Here is a 22,838-nt window from a genome sequence, read left to right on the forward strand (position 1 = left end):
GCGCGGCGGGGGCGGTGGCGGCTGTTCGCGCCCCTCCCCCGCGCGGAGCTCAGTGCCAGGCGGGAGGCGGCAGCGGTTGGAGGCTTCGCCGGGTTTTGCAGCGGGGACTTCGGCGGCGCCACAGGCACCTCGGCCCTGGTGAGCAGCGCGCGCCGGGCGGGACCGCTCGGGAACGAGCGAGCGGGAGGACCTGCCCTCTCAGCATGTGCCGGCGCCGGCTGACAGGAGCGGGCAGGGCGTGGGGCAGGGCCGGGTGCTGGGGTGGAAGCGTGGGGCGCGCCTTGGGCCGGGGGCCCGCCCTGGCCAGTGTGCAGGGGTTGTGGCCCGGGCCGCTGCCGGAGGCTCGGGGTCCGGGGTGGGGGGAGCTGGGGACTGAAACCCTTGCCCTGGGGAGAGGGAACCGGGGTCCCTGTTGGGAGGAGGTTGCCCAGGGACAGCGTTTAGGGCTGCGAACCCGCCTGCCTGGATGAGTAGCTGCGGGTCGAGGGGGGACCCGGCTGTCCGAGGAAGGTTCCGTGGCTCAGGGACTCGCCGGGTTGGGTGCGGTGTTGGTGGGAGGGGGCTGCCCCAGTGTTGGGCGCTGAGCCCCGGGGCGCCAGGCCTGGGGGCGGGGTTAGAGCCGCCCTGGGGAGCCAGCGAGCGCTGGGTGGGGGGTGGGCAGGGGCCGGGCTCACGTGGGCCCGGGCTAGCTGGGCCCTGCGTGGGAGGGGCGAGGGCGGCTGTCTGGCCCCGGGGTCGCCTGGCTGTAAGTGCGGTGCGAGTTCGGGGCCGGGGAGATCGGGGTTGAGGGCCGGGAAGGGCGGGGCAGGACTGGAGTGGAGTAATGTGGGTGGGGGTCGGCTGGGAAAGAAGATGAGCCCTGCTGGGAGCGTAGGGGCTGGCGGGGTGGCGGGGTGGGAAGAGGAAGAAGGGAGCGGGAACACCGCGGGGCTGGGGGCCTGGAGCGGCGGCGTGAGCCGAGTGATCGGAGGTGTAGTCCCCTAATCGCCGAGCAGCTGGAGAGGGACGCGGCGAGAGGTGCAGGTGGGGCTCCGCTGCGCCTGGATGACTGGCGGTGAGGTCAGATGTTGAGGGTGGACGTGCGGGAACCGAGCTCTCCCGCCTGTGCACACAGGCGCACACACGAGCCCTCCGTCTCGCAAATGATCTGAATGTGTTGGGGGAAGTGGCAGGCTGCTGGGAGAGCCGAGAAGAAAGGGGCTTCCTCTTGGAGCGAGGCGCTGGCCCGGCCGTCCTTTTTTGGGAGTGTTCAAAGGGTTTTGATTGCTGGAAAAGGAAACGTAGGCTTTACTGCATCATGGTTTAGAATCGCATCCTATATTTGGCCTTCATGTAGGCTGCCCTCGGTTTGTGGTGTCTGAAGCTCCTGCTCTACATGTTGCAAACGTGGGATTCCGAGTGAGAAGCAAATTGCAAGTTGTTCATTTCCCCCTGGAGCAAGATAATAAAAGACCTTTCTTTCCTATGTATCATTTAAGGAGAGTTGACTATAGTGCGTGTTTTTTTTTTTTTTTTTAAACTAGTACTGGGTGGTGAGTATATTTACTTCTGGAAACATTTCCCCCACATATTAGGTCCGTGTACCCCGCAGCCTTCCTGCTTGGTTGTATTCTAAAGCGGTACTTGTGGGACTTAGTCACTCTATAGCATAATGCATTTCATTGTCCTGATCTGGCAGAACGCTATCCAGACACCAGGGTGAGCTAGAACAGAAACATGATGAAGTATAAGCAGTTGCTTTGTATCTTCTTTTCAGGGTAGTTATCTGTTTATATTTACTTCACTAATACCTTCCCTGTAAAACTGAAAAAGTGGGGGAATCTATTTTGGAATTCTGTATGTTTCAGAAAACTAATATTTTTGCCTTGGAAATATATTTCAGAGTCACTGTGATTAGATATGAAGCCTCATAGTGATCATTGGGTCTGAGAAATTGCATAAACCGGAAAGGAAAATGAAATACACCGGAATTATGTTATAGGTTAGACTTCAGGGTATTTTGTGATAGGTGATAGTCATGTGTACTGAGGATTGAACAAAGATTGGTTTAAAGGTCAGTACACACCTTTTTGACAAATTTGGAATGTGCCTTGTCTCTGTTTGCTTTTGGATATTTGTGGAAGTTATCTTAAAGCCTAATGAATTTTAGCAAATACAAATGAGATATCATTGCACACAGTATTGAATTTTTCAGAATTATTTGCTTTACCTGTGGGTTTTGCTAATCAGTCTTCATGTTTATTACTTGATATGTAGTTTAGAATTATATACGGGGTTCACAAATAGCATTTTAAAAACATTGCTAGATTTTTTCAATTAAAGTTTTATGTGTAATATATCTCTCACTTTCGGATCCACTCCAGTGATGAGGAGAAAAGTCATTTAAATACCGATGAAATGGAATGTTCAAAAGGATACATTATTAGTTCTTAGTTATATAACTGGAAATGTGGAAATCCAGTTTTTTACGAAGGTAAAATATTTAGTTCTTAAAATTGTGGGTTTATCAAAACTGTTGCTTTAGAAATATTTTAATTGATTTGTTTCCCCTTTGATTATTTCAGAGGTGGAACAATTATTTGGATGCTCTCTTATTCAGTGTATAAATCCATATTTGTTTTCATTTGATGACTTCCCTCTGTTACCCTACTCTTTCCTGACATTTGTGAGTATGTCTTTTTAATGTTAAGATGCCTTTTCTGTATTAAAACGTGGAAATCCTCATGAATATTTCAGTATGACCTAGTACCTAGAATGTTAAGTAATAGAATCTCTCTGGGTTTTCATTGCCCTAGTTTGGATGCTCTAAAGTGAGGGAACAAGATTCTGTACTCCTTTTGCCAGCTTATTATGTCTTCCAACAGTGCATAATGGAATCTTTTCTGCTTTATAACGATGTTAGTGAGATATAATTCACACACTCTCCAATTCACCCATTTAAAGTGTGCAGTTCAGAGGCTTTTAGCATATTCAGATTTGTGCAGCCATCACCACAACTTCAGGACCTTTAAATCAGCCACCAAAGAATCCCACTCCCATTAGCAGTTCCTCGGAGTCCCCACCCCAACTGTGCCCTTCCCGTCCCTTGCTTTAGGCTTCCAGTCTCCTTCCTGTCTATGGATTTGCATGTTGTAGACATTTCAGGTAAATGGAATCATGAAGTACGTGATCTTTTGTGGGTATGCTTTATTAAGTATGATGTTTTCAGGAATTACGTATCTAGGAGCATATATTATTATGTATATTTAATATTTGTATATGTATCATATATATGCCATGCTTTGTTTAACCATCAGTTATGATATCTGGGCGTTTCCCTTTTGGCCTATTATAAACAATGCTGTTCTGGGCATGTGTAAGTGTTTCTGTGTGGACATATGTTTTCATTTCTCTTGGGTATAGACCTAGGAGTCAAATTGCTGGGTCATATGGTAACTCTGTTTCACCTTTTGAGGAACTGCCGGACTATCTTCTGAAGCAGTTGTAATATTTCTCATTGCTATTAACCATTATGGTTAATGGTTTAAATTTTCCCATATCCTGGCCAAAGCTAGTTACTCTGACTTTTAGATTCTAGCCATCCTAGTGGGTGTGATGTAGTATCCCACTGTGGTTTTGATTTGCATTTCTGTAATGACTAGTGAAGTCTAGCATAATCTGTGTGATTCGTGGACAGTTGTATATGTTTTTGGAGAAAGATCAGTTTAGGTGCTTTCCCCATTTTAAAATTGGGTTATCTCTTTAATGTTATGAGTTATACATATTCTAGATACAATGCTTTATCAGAAAAAATTTGCAAAATAACTCTCCCATTCTGTGAGATGTTTTCCATTTTCTTAATAGTGACCTTGAAGCACAGAAATTTTCAATTTTGGTGAAGTCCGGTTTATGCGTAGTGGAGTTAGAATTGATAATAATGGAATTAGAAATTATTTAGATCTTAAATCATGTCTTTGCTAATATTTTAATTATATAAATTGAAAGCCATTGTGAAAGAGTTAGGAAAGGATTGGAATTAGCTCTCCATGCAAGAGCATTCATCCAGGAACATGTCCTCTCTTCAGGTCCCCTGGTAGAGTCCTCCCCTACTGTCTCCAGTTCAGGTTCAAACTTCTTAATGCAGTTGTGAATCAAGACGTCTCTGATTTCACTTTTCACAAGTTCCTTTCCTATGTTTTCCTCTCCAGTGCCACTTCCAGAAGCTTCTCTGCCTTAGCTCTTCTGGTGACGCACTTGTTCTCTGCCACCTAAGAGCTGAGCCCCTCCTGTCCTTTGGGATCTTCGTGAGCCCTTCCTTGTCGCCATGCGTGCCCCGTCCTTGCACAGCCTACAGTCACCGCTGTGTCTGCCCTAAAGACCTGTCCCTGACTGTGGTACTCAGTCTGAAAGAGCATTCTCGCCCAGGCTTTTCCGCCTTAATCAACAGTCGTGACTGACACACAGCCTTCTCAGTGGGCTGGGTGGCCAGGAATCCTTTAGTGTGGTAGATTTAGTCACACCAAACACAGCAGGTTGGTCATGGTATTGATGGTATTGAGTCGATCATTGCTAGAGCCACCCCTGTGCACACCTGACAGTGGGTGGAAATTGTGTTTTAAGGGGGATACTTCCTTTTGGTTCTTCGGGGCATGCTCCTGCTTCTCCTGGCCGTCCAACTCAAGCAGTATACTTTAGTTGTAATGTGTTCTAGGTTCACTTTTAATACAAAAGCGCATCACTCTTGGTTCCAATTACTTCATCTGCTGAAGCCTCAGTTTCCCGTGGAGTAGTAGGGTGCAGCATTACTGTCATTATTAAATGAGAAAAAATACGTAACAAGCTGAATAGTGAGTAGACACTGGCTCAGTTTGTGAGCTCTTGCTTCTTCACAGCTCTTGCTGTTAACCATTTCTGATATCACACTATTCATGTATGGATTCCCACTCCTACCACAGCTTTTAGACTTTGAATCAAAGTGGAATCACTGAAAAGGAAACATCGTCTAACCTTAGCGGGAGAGGTGCTGGGAACAGGGAGGCCCTTCTCTGCCTTTTGTCTGATGCGAACTGTCTCTCCAGACCTGCTTCTCCTGTCAGGTCTTATCCTTGTAAGTCACCTGTTGGTCTGTCTTGAGGAAAAAGGTTCAGTTTCCTGGGAAAAGTATTGATCTTTTTAGGATTTGAAGGGAGATGGCGCTGGGTGCTTGAGACACTCACCTGGTTGTCACGGGAATGGCAGCTTCGTGGTCAAGTGTGAAGCTGTGTGGGAAAAGCGGTTGCATGGGATGCTCAGTTGGGCCTGTCATTTGAGTCTTACGTTAATTAATAATAAATGTGGTTCCTTCTGTTTGCCACAATAAGGAGAAATTAAATTAAGTCACAGGTCAGAATGAGAGAAAAACTGGCATATAAATGGGAGTAGGAAGGCTCAGATTTTGTGGCTGAAGGTAGTAATTTCTCAATATACATTTAAATTTTTCACCCTTAGGTCACACAGTCACCCACATTTATTTTTTATAAAATTAATGAAAAATGGATCATAACACCAGGGCCACACCAACTCTTAAAAGTACATATCATTTTAGGGGGGCTGGGGATTGATTTCTCTGGTCCAGAGATCCTCTTCCTTGACTTCCCGAGGATCAGCTGGGACCTTTATACATCTAAGTGTCTGGGCATGAGCTCCCTGGTGACAGAGCCATAGCTGGGTCAGAGCAGCACCTAGCTTCCAGCCAGGGGACTGTGGCCCCAGCAGTTAGGGTCCTTTCTCCCCTCCTCGCCCAGCCCCCTTCACCTTTTTTACGTAGCCTGAACTCACTTTTTGTATTTGTTGGTATGGATTTATAGTGTGGTATGGGTTAAAACAATTATTTTTAATTTTTACAGCATGAATCTGACAGGACTTTATCTTTTTACTCCTTGACACAACGCAACAGCTCTGTCCTAACCTTACGGCTCGGTCTCCCACCAGATCTCGACAGCCTACTTCTGTAGCACATCTCTTCAGTTCATCACAAGTGGTCGTTAGTACCTATATTTGTTTTCCTCACGTCTTCAGTTCTACATGTATTAAACTGTGAAGTTTGATCCATATTTTCAGAAGGTTCTTTTTTTTTTTTAAGATTTATTTATTTGTACATACAGAACTGGTGTACAGGCCAGAGATGCAGGGGGCTTAGAGGATTCACCAGAGACAGAGTGGGGAGCAGAAACAGGCCGACTGTGGAAGTACACTGCTGAGGTCTGCCGCGCCATGTGGTCACCTCTGGGCAACCCATGTGGTCACCTCGGGGCAGGCGGGGATGGAATCATGCGGAAGTGGCTTTAGCTTCTTAGTGCTGCGCTTTGCTGCGCCACCAGGGAGGGCCCAGAAGGTTCTTTTGCATGCATTTTTGGGACACTTGCAAACCCATGGAACCTCTTGGATCAGCCTGTGGGAGACTTGAGTTCCTATTCTCATGTAAAGTTCCTTGATCACATTTTTATTGATCCCTTTTATTTCCCTCAGTCTTATTACCTGGCTATTAATATAGCTGTGGTTCTAAGGATTTATCTTTGAAGACGAATGACTATTGCCAAGGTGCCAATGATCTGTGTCTTGCCAGGATAACTGGCACTGTAGGCCATCTGTATGTGAAAACACAGAGTAGCATGGACAACCCCATTCCAGCCCTGGACTGGGTCATGGTACTGGGGTGATGGAACCCCACAGTGTTAGCGGGACTTGATCACTGGGCGCAGTGTGGTCGCTCTCTGGGGCCTGGGGCAGACCCAGAGTTTGGGCCTTTTCTCCATCCTGGAGTCGGAGGTGTTTCCCTCCCCCCACTCCCATGTTCCAACAACTGCTGATGTCTTCCTCCTGGATGAATAAAGCTGTAGTTTTCCGTTTTCATGAAAGGCCATAAATAAGGGGGAAGGAAGTGTTGGGAGAGTGAAGCTATTGGGGGGTAGTAAGGAGGAGGGATGTGTATTTTCTACTCTTGATATTCTAGGGGTTCTTGACGAAATTCACAGAACCTTCTTAGGACGAATGTTTAATCACCATTATTTGCTTACTTCACATAAAAGATACTTAAATTCCTTTTCATGATGGTCAAACATTCTTTTCTGGTTAAAGATTCTAATTCTTTTCATTCTTAGAAACTTAAAGAATTGAGGCTGATTTATTATTAAAAACTCAAATGCTGCTCAAGTGGACTGTGAAACACATGTAAACTTGAGCTATCATCTCTGGTCAGCAAGAGGATTTATTAGGAAACTAGTCACTTTATAAGCTAGATGGTGAAATAATTTTGTGGTTAGTACTGTCTTTAGTTTAACATTGTCATCCTAGTTTTTCTTGGCCGCCAAGACAGAGCCTGGAGCCAACAAGTGCTGGCCACCGTTCTTTGGGGTGATACTTAATAAGATGGGTGTTGTTTGTTTTAGAAAGAGTGACTGTCCTGTCCGCTCTTGTGTCGGGCTGCTGTTGCTTTACAGTGCGGCTGTAGGGGAAAGAGTAGAAGGCTGTTTTTGTTCTTACCTCAGGCTTCCAGCATGCCCTTTTTGTGGGGGATGAACACGAGCGTGCTCTGAAGGGGTTCTGGGGGGCCCCACACTGTCAAGTAGAACGAATAGTGCCCCTTACCTGATGAATAAGCCGGAGAGCCGTGCAGGCCTCTACAGGTAAATGGCCCCGAGCCCACAGGGTCTGTTCTGGAGACATTGTGGACATTGGTCCCAACTCAGGAATGAGATGTGCTCCATGGTCTAACTTAGTTTTTTGGAATGCAGATGGCTTTTTTGGGGGGTGGGATATAGATTCGTTATTATAAGTGGTGGGTGAGTTCCCAGCCTATACTGAAGAGGTCTGTTTAATATACAGAACAGCTTTTGAAACTTGTCAATGGGGATAGCAGAATGCTGGGTGTTTGGATGTAAACCAGAAGGGACCATGTGCTTGGTCCCCCAGGCAGGCTGCCTTGCGGCACCCAGTGGCCTCCTGCCACAGCAACCCGCCAAGTTCTTCCTCCTTGTTCTCTCTTAATTTGAAGCTTGTACTCTCCGGGTTAAGCTGATCTCCTTTAAATAGCAGTAGCAAAGCAAATGTTTCAAATTCATTTCCACTGCTGTGTTCCTGGTTGGTGACAGTGGAAGACTATCACTGTTGTTTAGTGCGGGCAACTGCAGACTTCATTGATCGCACTTCACTCACATTCCTTAACTCTTGTAGAGGTACAGTGTTAATATATTTTAAGAGGAATTTTCTTACTGACAAACAGATTTTTTAAATGAAAATTTGGCATTTAGCCAGCATAACAGGCTTTCAAGGGGAAAGTTGAGTGAAGGCAGGTGGGTTGGGTAAGGCTCAGCCCATATAAGGAGGCCAGCTAGCCCCTGGCACCTGGACTCAGGGAGAAGCCTGAAGGGTTTTCCTGTGTCTCCAAGGTACAGAATCTGTCAAGGCTTAACCCTCCCCGCAAGCCCCCCAGCTACGCATGATCTCCCCCCCCTTTCCATTTGGGAGTCATAGCTTGAGGCATCTTAGTTTTATCTAAGTGACTTGGTTCCCCTGACCTTTGAGAAGTGGGTGAGAGCATACTAGGGGTGAAAGGCAGGGCAGTAGCTGGGACTGGTCAAGCCAGGTGTGCGTGTCCATCTGTTTCTATTTCCTTGTAGACTTTTACCCAAAAGCTCCTTTGCCCCCTCAAGCACTGGGAAATAGTTGGCCTCTCCTTTTTTGTTATGGCTTCTTTGAAGAGATTGGACTATCCGGTTTTCAAGAACTCTTCTCCTTCAAACATTTTATGATGCTTAGGGACTTGATTTTCTTGATTTGAAAAGTCTTCGCAGTGTTAGTGGCAGGCTTAATGTTTCTGTTTACTTTAAAAATGTACAATAGTTAAACACACACACACACACACACACACACACACACACACACACACACACACATGCTTTACGAAGTCCACCTAGCTTGCAAGTTGTAATCTCAATGCTGACTTTTGTGTTGAGGCTGAGCTCCTGAGGAGCGGAGAGGACAGGGTATTGAGAGTCCATGTCTGGGGACACGAGGAGGAGGCTCTGCCTGGGGGGGGGCCTGAGAGCACGGGGCTGACTCAGCTCAGGAGCGACAGGGCAGAGCCGCGCAAGGTGAGCAGGTGGGAAGGGCCAGGGGAGGACGTCTGGGTAGTAGCGTGGAACGCCGCATCTTTCAGATGTGAACTGTGTATGTTTAGGTGTGGAGTTACAAAGGTAGATGACAGTGGAATTTGAAACCCTCATAGTGTTAGTGATTTCTGGGCTAATAGTAATTAGTTTTGTGTTAAATGAGTAGATATTTAAAATGAAGTATAAGTATGGATTCTTGTTTCCCAGTGTGAAGCCTACACCGGTACTGATTGGTAAATTCTGTGTTCCTTAAAGGCAGAGATGTCTCCAATTTTTTTGTGCCTTCTTAGTACATTTCCTGGAACAGAGTAGGTGCTTAATAAATGTTGGTTAAATAATTGGATTTTGTTTTATGTGATAGACTTGTGATAGGTTATCAGCCTCCCCATTTTCCTAGCAGATAAAAGGAATAGGAGGAAATTGTCTGGTATCTGAAGGGCTGTCGTAAACATTTGCTTATTGTCTGATGGTAAGCCAACCTTATAATTTTCATCATAAATGTTAGTCAGGGGTGTGTGTGTGTATGCGTATGGGCACACATGTTTATTGAAGCATGCTTTATTTGTAAAGCAAGCAGTGGAGTTATGGTTATTTAACATTTTGTTGGAAAAGCAGAGTGACATTACATTTCGTACTTTCTTGCAAATGTTCTTAACTGACTTCTTGACTAAATTGAGTAGCATGGAGTTCTTACTATTCTTGTTTTGTAGTCTGTTTGGCAACTTTGTCTTCAGAAAGCAAATAAAGGAATATCCTAGTGGGGAAAGAATGCTTTCATCTTGAGAGTTTTACTCAAAATAGATAAAGGGAGAAGCAATTTGTATCAAGATGAGGATTTAAAGTTAGGCAGCCATTGGAAAAGCTGTTTTCCCTTCAGTAAGCTAACTGTCTGCAGTGGGCCTGGAGGGGCCCCAGTGCCAGACCCAGACAGCCCTGGAGCCCCAGTACTTCCTGGAAACTTCCTGGGGTTTCATTTTGCTTGAGAATTTGACAAGAACTGAGTAAGTGAGAGGGAATTGTGACTCTTTTTCAGTGCTTGTATGATTCACCATTTAGGAGTTCGTTTGTGCAGTATTAAAATATGAAATCCAATAGTCTTTAGTTTGTGTCATATTTGTGACTGGTGTTGAGATAAGTAGACCCCCCCAAAAAATGGTTTCATAATTGCGTGTGTAATTTCTGCCAGTTTTAAAAGATTACACAGAGCATTAATTTAGTTGTTTTAAAGGGCTAGAGATAGAAGCACCGATCTTTCTGTAGCCTTCTCAAAACACTTTAAAAAAACTTCTTTTGGGGCCTCCCTGGTGGTGCAGGGGTAAAGTCTCAGGGCTATCAAGCTGTCATCAGCCACTGTAGGCAAGAGTTCCATTCCCCACATGAGTTCTATTTTTGAGTTCTATCCCCAGCCAGGGAGCTGGCCAGGGAGCTGACCTATGTGGTGCACCTGGCCTCTCCTGTCTTGCTTGCTGCTCCCCTCAGCAGTGTATTTCAGTAGGTCCACCTGTTCTGCTCCTCACTCTGTCTCTGGGGTCTCCTCTCACCCCCTGGATACCTTTGGCCTGCACCCCAGTTCTTGTATGCATAAATAAATAAAATCTTAAAAAGAAAAAATAAAAAGCTTCCTATTTTCATTTGAGGCCTATAGGCTTTCTCGTTTAGTTACTGTTGTGCAGTCCGGTTGACGTAAGGACTTATAATTTTCTTTTCAAATCGTCATACTTTGGAAAGAAAATGGATTGGGAATGGTTAGGTTTGCAGTTTTAGTAAGTAGGGCTGGTGAAAGCTTCTTGTAACATTTACTCCCCAAATACTGAACCAGGCTGTTTCCTCCTAAAAATGGACTGTATGTCTTTTTACTTCCCTAGAGGTATTTTCATTTGATGGGCAAGATAGAATGTGTGGTGTTTTTTCTAAAGAGTTGAGACCTTTGGAAGCTAAAGGGTGGTGGTAAAGCATTCATTTGGTTGTAACTATTTCCCCAGTGAGCTGAACTCTTACAGCTTCTTGTATCTATTGTAGATACTCATATTCTGTGTTTTTCCACCTCTGAAGAGAGATGTGTTTCTAAGGAAATTAAGATTTTACCAAAAAGTATCAGTCAGAATGATTTCTTGTAAGATGCAGAAAGATTTTGAGATAATACTGTTTCTTTGGGATGTCTCAAAATCCTGAAAATGAAGCTGAGCTTCATTTTCAACTCTTTCAGACACTTACTTGTAAAGAGAAGGCGGTTTAGTGCTTCTGCTAATAATTAATTCTTCGCCCTGCTTATTGTATAGTTTTTTTCTTCTCAGGTATAATTCTATACCCCAGCATTTATCACAGCAGCTCATTAGCGTTTGTGTGGCTGCTAGGTTGTAGTGTGTCTCCTCAGTAGACAAAATGGGGCGAGGACAGGAGTAGGCTGGCTTGCTCACCTCTATGTCTGCCTTGTTGAGCATGATGCCAGGCCATGGTCAAGGCTCAGTAAATAGTCACTGTGGGCCCTCCCTGGTGGCACAGCAGGTTAAAGAAAGCACAGCATTATGAAGCTATCTACACCACTGCAGCACGAGTTCGATCCCCAGCTAGGGAGCTGACCTACATAGCGCTGCAGACCTCTCCTGTCTGGCCCACTGCTCCCCTCAGCAGTGTATATCAGTCGATCTGCCTGTTCTGCTTCCCACTCTGTCTCTGGTGAAACCTCTCACTCTCCACACCTCTGGCTTTTACCCCAGATCTTGTATGCATAAACAAATAAATCTTAAAAAAAAAAGAAGTCACTGGGTAGATGAATGACGAATGAGTGGGATTAAAGACATCAGCAGCAGTCACAGCTGAGTTTATGCGCGATACATGTAACCCTGGGATCCATCCTCCATGGATCGTGTGTGTTTTATTGGGTAGATGTGGAAAAGATCCAGTGAAAGGAGCATTCCCTATAGACTAGTAGGCTTTAGATTAGAATAGGACTCTGGAAACCATTTATGTAAGTGCTCCCATTTTATAGATAAAGAAACCAACAACCCTGGGGCCACAACAACATTGTGGATAGGTAACCGTGAATAGGTGACCGCCAGGAGTACGCATCCCTGACATCCAAGCCAGAGCCCCCTGCTCTGCCCCTGTTCCCTCACACGTGTTAGGAGTAAATGTTTATTTAATCACTGCTTGCCTAAAAAGGGATTTCATTCTTCAGTTGAAGGTGATTCCTTTGATTTTTGACATTGCTGGTTTTATCAGTGACTGTCCTTATGCCTTAAAAGCAGAAAGATCTGGGAATCCAGTAATTCCACTTCCTGGTATGAGAATATTGCCATACAAGTAATAAAATTTCATTCTAAGGGGCACTCCATCTGACTAAATAGTGGAAACAGATTCTGCAAGTTTGAACAGTCATACATGACATGCTTTTTTTTTTTTTAAAAACCAGTTGTTAATTAGAAAAGTAGGTCATTAATTCAGAAAATGTCTTTAAAAAAAGTCTTCGTTCACTTTGTATGCATACAGAACTGGGGTACAGGCCAGAGTGGTAGTGAGAAGATTCACAGTGGAGAGACAGAGTGGGGAGTAGAACAGGCAGATGACAAGTACACTGCTGAGGGGAGCAGAGGGCAGGTCAGGAGAGGTCTGCTGCACCACATGGGTCACCTCCGGGGTAGGGATTAAACTCATGCTTGATAGCTTTAGCTTCTTAGTGCTGTGCTTTAACCCGCTGCGCCACCAGGGAGGTTAACTTTTAAGTGAGCTTGTTGGGTCAGTACTGTCTGTAAAAGTTCTGCAGTTGGTATGAAAACTCTTGGGATTAATTTGGCAGAGTTCAGCTTCTGAGCCTGGTCTCCTGTGGTTGCACTCAGGGGATGACTCCAGCCTCTGACGACTTTGCCTGGTTCTCATGTTCTATAGCGCCTGCCGCTGCCTTCACGATACAGGTTTCTTCAGCAGTCTCTTTTCATATCTCTAGGGATGGGGAGATGTGGCTGTGTTTATAAAGCTGCTGGCGTGATGAGCGAAAATTGGCGGCCACAAGAGATTGTAAATGTGCCATCCTTGTATCTCATCGCAGGAAGATTTTGTTCTTATTTTGGTAGTGTAATAAAAATATATATTTCTGTCATTGAAGAGCTAGAGATCACCTCGTAAATCTTATAATCTAATGTTTTAGTAACTGCAAAACGTGATGTCAATCTTACATAATGAAAGTACGTGACAGCGCTTTTAGTGATAAAGGGTCTCTTCAATACAAGTATGAGAGAGTTCATTTGAGTATTTTAATCTTTTGTACTTGGGGTCTTTGTATGTTATCTTGCTATTTATATCATGTTTATTTGGTTTCTTAAGAATATTTAGCTTTATGGAGATACACAATTGACTTGCAATTATCAAATATTTAAAGTGTACATTGTGGTGATTTGATTTATATTGAAGGCATTTCTGTTCCTGCCAGGCTTCTTCGTAGTCGCCTACGAGTCCCCTAGCCTCACAGTCTCCTCTCAGTCATCAGTGGGTGCTTCTGTTGCTGTCCCCAAGCAGCTCCCACTGCTCTTTGTAACAAGTTGCTAAACTGGGTACAAAATTGTTCAGTGTTAAGTGGGAGTTCTCTTCTTAGAAAGCTCTAAAAAGCATATATCTATTCATTATGTCTCACCTCTTAGAAATTGTCCTTAATATACATTTCCAGTGTTTTATTTCTGTCTTTTCATGCTGTTCTCTTCTTGTGCAATTTATCACCTTGTCCTCTGGCTTAACGGCTTTTCAGTCAGCAGCAATGACTTGCTTCCTTCGGCATGCCTAATGCTCTGTTTTTTCTCAGTATGCTTCAATGCTTATGCCAGTTTCTGTATTTTAATTTTCTATATTTACTCACATTTATAAAGTGAGCAGAATAAAATTTCACATCTAAAAATTATACCGCCCGAGTGGAGTTTGTAAGCCGTTGTGGCAGTAACCCTTTGAGGCTCTAGGTGGTCTTATTGGCCGACTTGAAAAAGTCAGATTGTGTGTGTAGGGGGAATTTATCTGTAAAAAAGTATCAGAGGTCAGGGGTTGGAGCGCCGAATTACTCTGTATTCTCTGTGGGTTGAGGTCATCGTATGTCCCTCAGAAGCCCTTTATCTTTGAGTCAGTCACACAGTAACTCAGGGCTGAAAAGCGCAGGGCTTGCTGTCGGGGGGCTTTGGAGCCCTTCCCTCGCCCGGTTTATGTGGGGACCTATCTGGGCCCTTCTTGGTGCAGCTTACTTGCTTTTACTCTCTTCCTAGGCATTTTAAAAACAAACATCAAACTGGGTTATTTAATTGAAATAAAGTGCATTTATTATTGCTGTGCTTCATTCTTGGTATCTTGACCTGGATGGATAACAGGATGAAACTGGAAAGCTGCGGATTTCCCGCCTTTATTCTGGCCATTCTTGGTTTCATGATTAATTGAATCATTATCAATATTTGCATTCTGTTCCATACTTGCATTTAGTTGAGTTAAGTGGTCAGCAGTTTTTCTAGGAAAAACATTTTCCCCCAGTTCCTTCATGCCATCGGTGGGGCCAGCCCTGGCAGCCTTGGCTGCCGCGTCACTGTGCTCTGTGGCAGGTGCTGCCCATAGGCCTTTTCCTTCCGTTTTGAAGCATTTTCACTACAGTAATAAATTGCACATATTTTTTCCTTAGAGTGTCTCATGTGTGAATCTTTTTTTTCCCCAATATTTATTTATGCATATAAGAGCTAGGGTGCTGACCAGAGGTGCAGAGGGTGAGGGGATTCACCAGAGACAGAGTGGGGAGCAGAACAGGCAGATGTACTGAAATCCACTGCTGAGGGGGGCAGCGGGCAAGACAGGAGAGGTCTGCTGTGCCATGTGGGTTAGCTCCCTGGCTGGGGTTGAATTCATGATGCAGATAGCTCTGAGACTTAACTTCTTGTGCCATCCGGGAGGCCCAACATATGAATCTTGGATGCAGGACTTGGATGCAGTGAAAAATGATTTCTTAGGTGAACTCTTTCAGTGTCACTGGTAGGTTTATTTTAAAAAATTCAAAACTCAGCATCTCTCAGACCTGATGAATGTTGAACTTTTGATTTAATTAGTTACCGCTCCTCCTTCCCCCGTATTTGCTTTGGGTATCTAACTGTGTGAGCATTTACTCTAGGTAGGCTTACATGTTACATGCATTTCCAGCTTCTTAAAATAAGTTTTTAACTGTTGGCATTGCCATTTAAACAGATGATTTGAGGACATTTGTTTCCTTGTTTGCTATCCTCCATGCCAATTTTTATTAAATAACACATAAATTCTCTTCTACATTAAAAAATGTCTGTCACAAAAGCAGCAGCTTAGAGGGAATATGTTCTTTCCCTGTTGGGGCATTCTGGAGTCTTCCTGCGGTTACTGCTGATGAGGGACTGTTCTTAGCTGCTGAGCGCTCAAGTGACGACGCTCTGGAACCAGACTCAGCAAATGTGCTGAGCAGGATTTCGCTACTGGTAGGGGTTTTCCTGTATGCGTTCCAGCAGGATGTGTTTCCTTTCATATGAGCCTTAGGCATACATCTGCTGGAATCTTCAAACAGGTCACTTCTCAATAAACAGGAAAATGTCAAAATTGTGGTCATTTTTACTGAGATTGATGGAAGTAGACAGAATAGAAAAAATGTAACATTTACTCAGGTGTTTTGAGTGTGTTTTATTTGGTGCCATTACTATGTAAACACACTATCTTGTCTACATTTTTTCCTCACATGTCCTATGAAATAAATTTTCTATGTATAATGTAGCAGTTCCGTAAGAAGCAAACTTCATATTCTCCTAGAGGTCAGGATTATTGATTGTGACTGTAAGTGGGAACTTCTGTTCTGAAAGCTGCAATAGCAGACGTTTCCTCGGACATATAAGTCTTTAAACTTTAAAGGTTTTAGATAAGTTATATTCCACTGTATAGATATATCACATTTTAAAATCTCTTTATCCAATGAATATATGTAGCTATATCTTGGGTGATTGCCTTTGGATAACTTACATAGGTTGGTTCCAACCTTTAGTAATTGTGAATATGTTGCTGTGAACATTCCAGTACAAACATTTGTTAGAATACCTGTCTTCTATTCCTCTTTGAGATGGAATTTCTGGGACGTATGGCAACTCTGTGTTTAATCACAGAGGATGCTTTCCAAAGCAACTGCATCGTTTTATATCCCCACTAGCAGTGTACAAGGGTCCGATTTCTTGGCATCCTCAACACTTGTTATTCTCTGACCCTTTGATTCTAGCCATCCCTGTGAGTGGAAGTAGTATATCACTATGGTTTTGATTTACATTTCCCTGATGACCTGTGATGTCCGGCATCTTCTCATGTATTTATTGGACATTTGTACATACTCTGAAAAAACGGCCACTCAGGTCCTTTGCCCATTCAGTTGGATTATTGGTCTTTTTATTATTGAGTTGTAGGATTTTTTAATGTAGTCTAGATATGGGTGCCTTATCAGATAAATGATTTGCAAAAATTTTCTCTTGTCTGTGGGTTGTCTTTTTCTCCCAGTGGTGACCTTTGAAGCACAAAAGTTTCACTTTCATAATGATGTCTAATTTATTTTTATCACTTGGGCTTTTGGTATCCTTCCTAAATTTTGATGATGTCCAGTTTTATCTTTTGTTGCTCATGCTTTTGGTATCCTAATAACCCTGTGTCAGATCCTAGGTCAATAAGATTTACTCCAAGAATTTTATAATTTTAACTGTTACAGTTGAGTCGTCATCTATTTTTGAATTAAATTCTTATGTGGTGAGAGATCAAGGCCCAACTTCCTTTGCACGAGAACTCCTGTCTAATGGTCCCAGTACCGTTTGTTGGAAATTCTGCTCTTCCCCACTGAATGGGTTAAGTACTCTTTTTGAAAATCACTTCACCAAAGATGTATGAATTTATTTCTGGACTTTCAGCTCTATTCCACTGGCTTATCTATCTACCCTCTTCCAGTCTCCTCAGCATCTTGATTTCCTCTGCTTTGTGGTAAGCATTGAAATCAGGAAGCGTGAATCTCTAACCTGCTCTTTTTCAAGGTTATTTTGGCTAATTTTGTGTCCCTTGTAATTCCATGTGAATTTTAGAATCTGTTTGTCAATTTTCTTGAAGAAATCGGCTGGGATTCTGACCGGTTGCATACACTCTCCAGTTCAGTTTGGGGAGTATTGTCATATTACTATAAAGTCTTCTGACTCGTGACCACACAATGTCTTTCCATTTACTTGTTTTATAGTTTTGACTGTAGAACTCTTTCATCTTCTTGACTAGTAAGTTACTCTTTTTTACATTAAGTATTTTACTCTTTTTGTACTACTTTGAATAGAGTTATTTCATCTTCATATTACTTGCTATAAATATACATCTGTCATTTTTGCACAGTGATCTCTTACAACCTTGTTGAACTTGTTTGTTATTTCTTACAGCTTTTTAGTGGGTTCTTAGGAATTTTCTCTAAAAAATGGAAGATCATTTCATCTGCACTCAGATAATTTTACTTCTTTCTTTCCAATATGAGTGTCTTTCACTGAATTTTCTTGCCTAATTGCCCTGGCTAGAATCTGTAGTACGTTGCTGAATGGAAGTGGCAAGAACATGATCCTTGTTTGGCTCCTGATCTTAGGGACAAAGCATCTTTCACCACTGAATAGTGTGTAATTTGGAATTTTTTTTCATAATCAGGTTGAGGAAAATAATTTTTCTTCCTAGTTTGTTGAATGTTCTTTTTCATGAGCACATTGGACTTTGTCATGCATTTTCTGTGTGTGAAATGATCAGATGATTTTTGTGTTTTTATTTGATTGATATGTTACATTAGTTGATTTTCAGATGTTGAACCAACCTTGTATTCTTAGGGTAAGTTCCATTTGCTCATGTTATATAATTCTTTTGAGATTTTGCTAGATTTGGACTGCTAGTATTTTGTTAAGGGTTTTTGCATCTTTTCATTAGTGATAATAGGTCTAGTTTTCTTGTGATGTCTTTGATCTTAGTATCAGTAATGTCTCAAAATTAGTTTGAAAGTGTTCTTTCCTCTTTTAATGTTTGGAAGAATATGAAGAATTGGCATTCCTAAAATGCTAGACTTCAGTGGTGAAGCCATCTGTTTTTTATTCTTATTATAGATATCATTTTTTAAAACTTTTATAAATGATGAAGCTGAGACTCAGAAAGGTTAAATAATTTGCTAAAATTATGGCTAAAATATGGTTAGCATTTGACTCCAGATAGATTTATGTCAAGTACTAGGATAACAGTAGCTGACGTTTATTGTGTGATTAGTTATATTTCTAACCATATAAACTTCAGCATAATTAACGTGCCATAGTAAAGTGCTCATTTAATGATTACTTCAGCTTTATGTGTATTGTACCCATTTTCCGGCAGAGAACCCAACGTTAATGGAGAATCAGTGAATTACCCTACTGATCCATGGCCCAGAAGTAAATGATCTGCTGTACTTCTCATTCACTCACTCAGGAGGCAGCCTGACTCTGGAACCTGCCCTCTTGATTAACTGCTTTTCCTTGTCGTATACCTAGAGGATCTGAGACACTGGGCAGCCAAAGCTTTGGTGACACTTGGTCATCTAAGCCCAGACCAAGTTCCACCTTGGAGGCTAATGGCCTCATACTGCCTTTCAAGCTCTGCTTGGACATCCCTGGCTCAGTGAGCACGGTGCTATGGAAGCACTGGTCTTTTTCTTATTCTGCTGTGCAGTGAGCAGAGCAGAATTCGGTCACTCACTGTGTGAGTGGAGGTCACTGGTTGAATGGTGGACCTCAGCGAGGGCAGGTGGGTGAGTGGCATTGTAGGCCTCCGGCCAGTGTTCTGGATGCCCTAGGAGTAAGGGGCTGGAAGTTCCATTGTACAGGACCAGGTTTTCACTGGGGCACCTGCCCACACCTGTGCTCACCTGTGCCGGGTATTATTGTGTGTAGGGGCCTGTGATGTGGCCTCTGGCACAGGTGTGGGTAGTCTCCTGATTGTGCAACACTGAGGCAGGGGACACAGGTGTCAACTGGTCGTAATTCAGCTTTCAGTCCATTCTCTCTGCAGTCCTTGTCCCACATTCTTGTCTTTATTTCTTTATTTTTAAAAAGATTTTATTAATTATTTTTGTGTAGAAGAACTGGGGTGCAGACTAGAGGTGTAGGGTGGTAAGAGGATTCACCAGAGGCAGAGTGGGGAGCACAACAGGCAGATTTACTGAAATGCACTGCTGAGGGGAGCCGCAGATGAGACAGGAGGTCTGCTGTGCCATGTGGGTCAGCTCCTTGGCAGGGGATCGAACTCAGGCCATCTCAGTAGTAGTACCGAGACTTAACCCCTAGGCCATCCGGGAGACCCCAGTCTTGTCTTTCTCTGCTCAGCGCTTGGGGTTTCTTTGTGACTTTAGTGGAGAGCCCTCACATTTTGAAAGTTACACACAGACACTTGTGGCTTGTGTCTTCCAGAACTTTTTGTTACATTTGTTCTCTTACAGGCTTCTTCCCAGTTTTTTCCATCAGTATTTTGGTGCTGACACCTCTTTATTCCTTTGCTGTCATTTTACCAGGGTTTTAAGATAGAGTGGAGATAAACGCTGTATTTCATTTGTAAATTACCTCTTCATATTCTTGTAATTTTCTCATGGGGTTTTCATGCTTCGAATTTGTAAAAACTTTTTGTATGTAAAGGGTGGTAACTGTTTGGTATACAGTGCGGCCCTTTCTCCTGTGTTAGCTTACTTTGGGAATACTAGCCGGTGGGATTGTAGCTTTCGCTAACTCCCGCGGGTGGTTGTATAGGGAAGGGGATCCCACGACCGACTGTGGGCTGTCCCTTGGCTTTTCTGTGGATGTGCTTTCCTTTTGGTTTTGCCACTTCATGGAAGCAGTCTTGCCCGCTATGCTCGAGAGGTTCTCACACCATGTCACCAGTGCAGGACCCGTCCGAGCGCAGGCGTATCATCTGCCATCTCTGTACCTGGTGCTCTGCGTGCGCGGTCCTGACAGTCAGCCCGAAAGGGCTGGCCACGGCGGGCTGGGAGCTCTGCCTGCCTAGGGCCTGTTGCCTCGGCGCAGCCGCGTGCCCCAAGATTGCAGAGAGGCCACTTTAGCACATGTCTTGGAAGGACAGAAGGAGGCTCTGGCAAAATAAGTGCTTTCCTTTTGCAGTTAGCAGTGGGCGCAGGGCCGTGAGGAAGGAAATAAGAGAAGTGGAGCAGCCCACCGTGTGCCCCATTTGGTGTGCGTGGACAGGTGTTAGCTTTCCGCTGGAGGAGGGCTGGTGTTCAGCTGAGTCATCAGTTTTGACCAGATTCCCTTTCCACCTGAGTTCTCTCTAGGCACCGCTTCTAGCCATTGTGCTCAGAAATACCCTGCTTCCGCAGACAGACATTGAGCACAGTGTGGGAAACCTCAGCAGGTGGGACCCGGTTACCCAAAGTGCGGCACTTTCAGTGCCTGTGGGCATTGGACAGTCTAGTGGAATATTCTGAAATGACCCTTGAGGAAGTCCAGGTAGCATCAGTTCGATGTCACCCCCCTCCCCACCCCCACACAACCCCCCAGGTTCCCTGGCTTACCTGGAAGGTAACTTTGGAGAATGAGCAGCTCTCATGAGCCCCATCCTGGCTTTGTCCCCTTCCCGAGCTCTTCTCCTCCCTCTGTCCAGCTGCTGTGGCCGTGGTCATCCCCGGCCCTGCGCCTTGCTTGTGGCTTCTCCCTGGCTGGTAGGTCCAGTGTGCGGCTCTCCTGCTGTCATCGCCAGTGTCACTTCTCTTGCACCACTTTCCATTTCAGTCCTCGCTACTTTTTGGTGTCGGCCATCCTCAGGCCCTGTCCTGAGCCCCTGTTGGGTGTAGACTGGGAGACTCCCAAGACAAAGCTGAATGCTCTGCATGTGCAGGTGGCCTTGTGGGTGCACTCGGCAGGTGCGGCGGCCTGGCAGTGCCCGTATCCGGGGAAATGCCTGAGAATGGAGAATTCCCTTGGCCGTGGAGGAAAAGGCCAGTGTTTCCTGACCTGCAGAGAAGGGGTGGGGGCACAGTTTCTTTAGCTTCACATCTCCCTGTCATTTTCTTATCTGAGGGGGAGGGGAGGGTTGAAGTGAATCATCTTTCAATTCCCACCCTATCTTTAGGGGCTAACTTTTGCCTTGATCTTTTTCCTGAAATTAAAACTGATGAACTGTTTCTGGATCTTGAATTAGGAATTTTTCATTTCACTGTAATTCTTTCCCTGACGCATTTTGCAGTTTTCTCTGGGTATGCACCGCTGAAGGAAATTTGGATTTGCTGTTTGGCTACTGTTTCAGGAGCGCAGACAGGATGCCATTGCATTCTGCCTTTTCCTACTTTGAGCTTTTCATTTGTACACGTAAAGCTTCCAGTTAGGTGTGTAATTTTAATGCAATCTTTGCTCTTCTGCAGACACGATGAGGCGAGTGGTACGACAGAGCAAGTTTCGGCATGTCTTTGGACAAGCGGTGAAAAATGACCAGTGTTATGATGACATCCGGGTTTCGCGTGTGACCTGGGATAGTTCCTTTTGTGCTGTCAATCCCAGATTTGTTGCCATTATCATAGAAGCGAGTGGGGGAGGAGCGTTCCTTGTGCTCCCTTTGCACAAGGTAAGTAATCTGACTTTCCATCCTCTTAGACACCCTGTTGTCTCTCTTTGCTCACCAAGAGAGTTTGGAGACTGACAGTTCACTAAAGAATTCTGATGTAAGTGAGGTTAAGTCCTACACACCTTACTAACCACATGAGTCTTTCTGGAATAGCAGTCATTAAACAGAATGGTGAACTCTGTTCTGGGCGTGCCCTCTGTGGGTGAAAAAACTCTTAGGGTGATGCTGTGAGCACGCGCAGGCACACATGTTGGGTAGTGATCTTCCAGTTTTCATGGAGTTTTTCCAAAATGTGGAATTTTAAAAACAGTTCTGTTTTCGAATGGGCAGAAATACGTAATCTCTCTATTGGTGAAGTCATGAGAACTGAGACTTTTTGGTTTTTTGAATGGTAAATCGGGCAAGAGATCAAGAAAATGTTCCAAAACAATGCATGTTTCTAGCCCAGACTATAGTAAATTTCAGCATGGGACCCGAACAGTGCCAGCAAGTGGTTGAAATTAAGGATCTTACAGAAAGTGCTTCCATGTGACGGTCAACTTTATGGACTTCCCAGTCCTCCCTCCTCCCAACTTTATCCTTGTAGCGTGCCCTCTGCAAATGGGGGGGAAGATGGGAAAACTGTGGTTCTCTGACTGTTCTGGAATGTCATACATGAAAACTGTGGTTGTTTTTAAAAGAACTCCCAGAATTGCAGGTAATGGAAGTGAGGGGCTGTGAAGAGAGCTGGAGAGGGTCATTTTCTCATTAGTTTTTAGGAGGAAAAGAAGTTGAATGAATCCTGAGAGCTAGTTAGTCATGAGGGCTCAACACTGGTGAGGGTGCAGATGTTGGGTCGTGTTCCAGCTGTTTCCACTCTGCTGAGAACTGTGTTTCCCTACAGCTGAGCCATGCATATTAGGGTGCATCTTGTCATAATGCACCATGTGATTCTGAAAGGGGTTAAATAAAGCGAGTTTCTGTCGGAGTATTATTTCCTGTTATATTTTGGTGTATTTTCCTTAGGGGTGTGTTTTCCTTAGGAAACTTCAGTGGGAAAACAACTAACTCTCATGTACTTTTTCTTAGATACTCAGGACTAACTTGTTTTTTTTTTTTTTT

General features: G+C 44.2%; 1 protein-coding gene across 1 annotated transcript in view; it reads left to right on the plus strand.

The window, feature by feature from the left end:
- The first annotated feature begins 46 nt into the window (after positions 1 to 46).
- Positions 47 to 22,838, plus strand: part of CORO1C (coronin, actin binding protein, 1C) — a 62,257-nt gene continuing 39,465 nt past the window's right edge. Inside the window, exons 1-2 of the mRNA XM_004690960.2 lie at positions 47 to 138; positions 21,538 to 21,737. Coding sequence (XP_004691017.1) covers positions 21,543 to 21,737 — 195 coding nt within the window. The 5' untranslated portion in view covers positions 47 to 138; positions 21,538 to 21,542. The remainder of the gene's footprint in view (positions 139 to 21,537; positions 21,738 to 22,838) is intronic.

This window comes from Condylura cristata, unplaced genomic scaffold (genome assembly GCF_000260355.1).
Source record: "Condylura cristata isolate star-nosed mole 26May11 unplaced genomic scaffold, ConCri1.0 scaffold00029, whole genome shotgun sequence".
Lineage (NCBI taxonomy): Eukaryota > Metazoa > Chordata > Mammalia > Eulipotyphla > Talpidae > Condylura > Condylura cristata.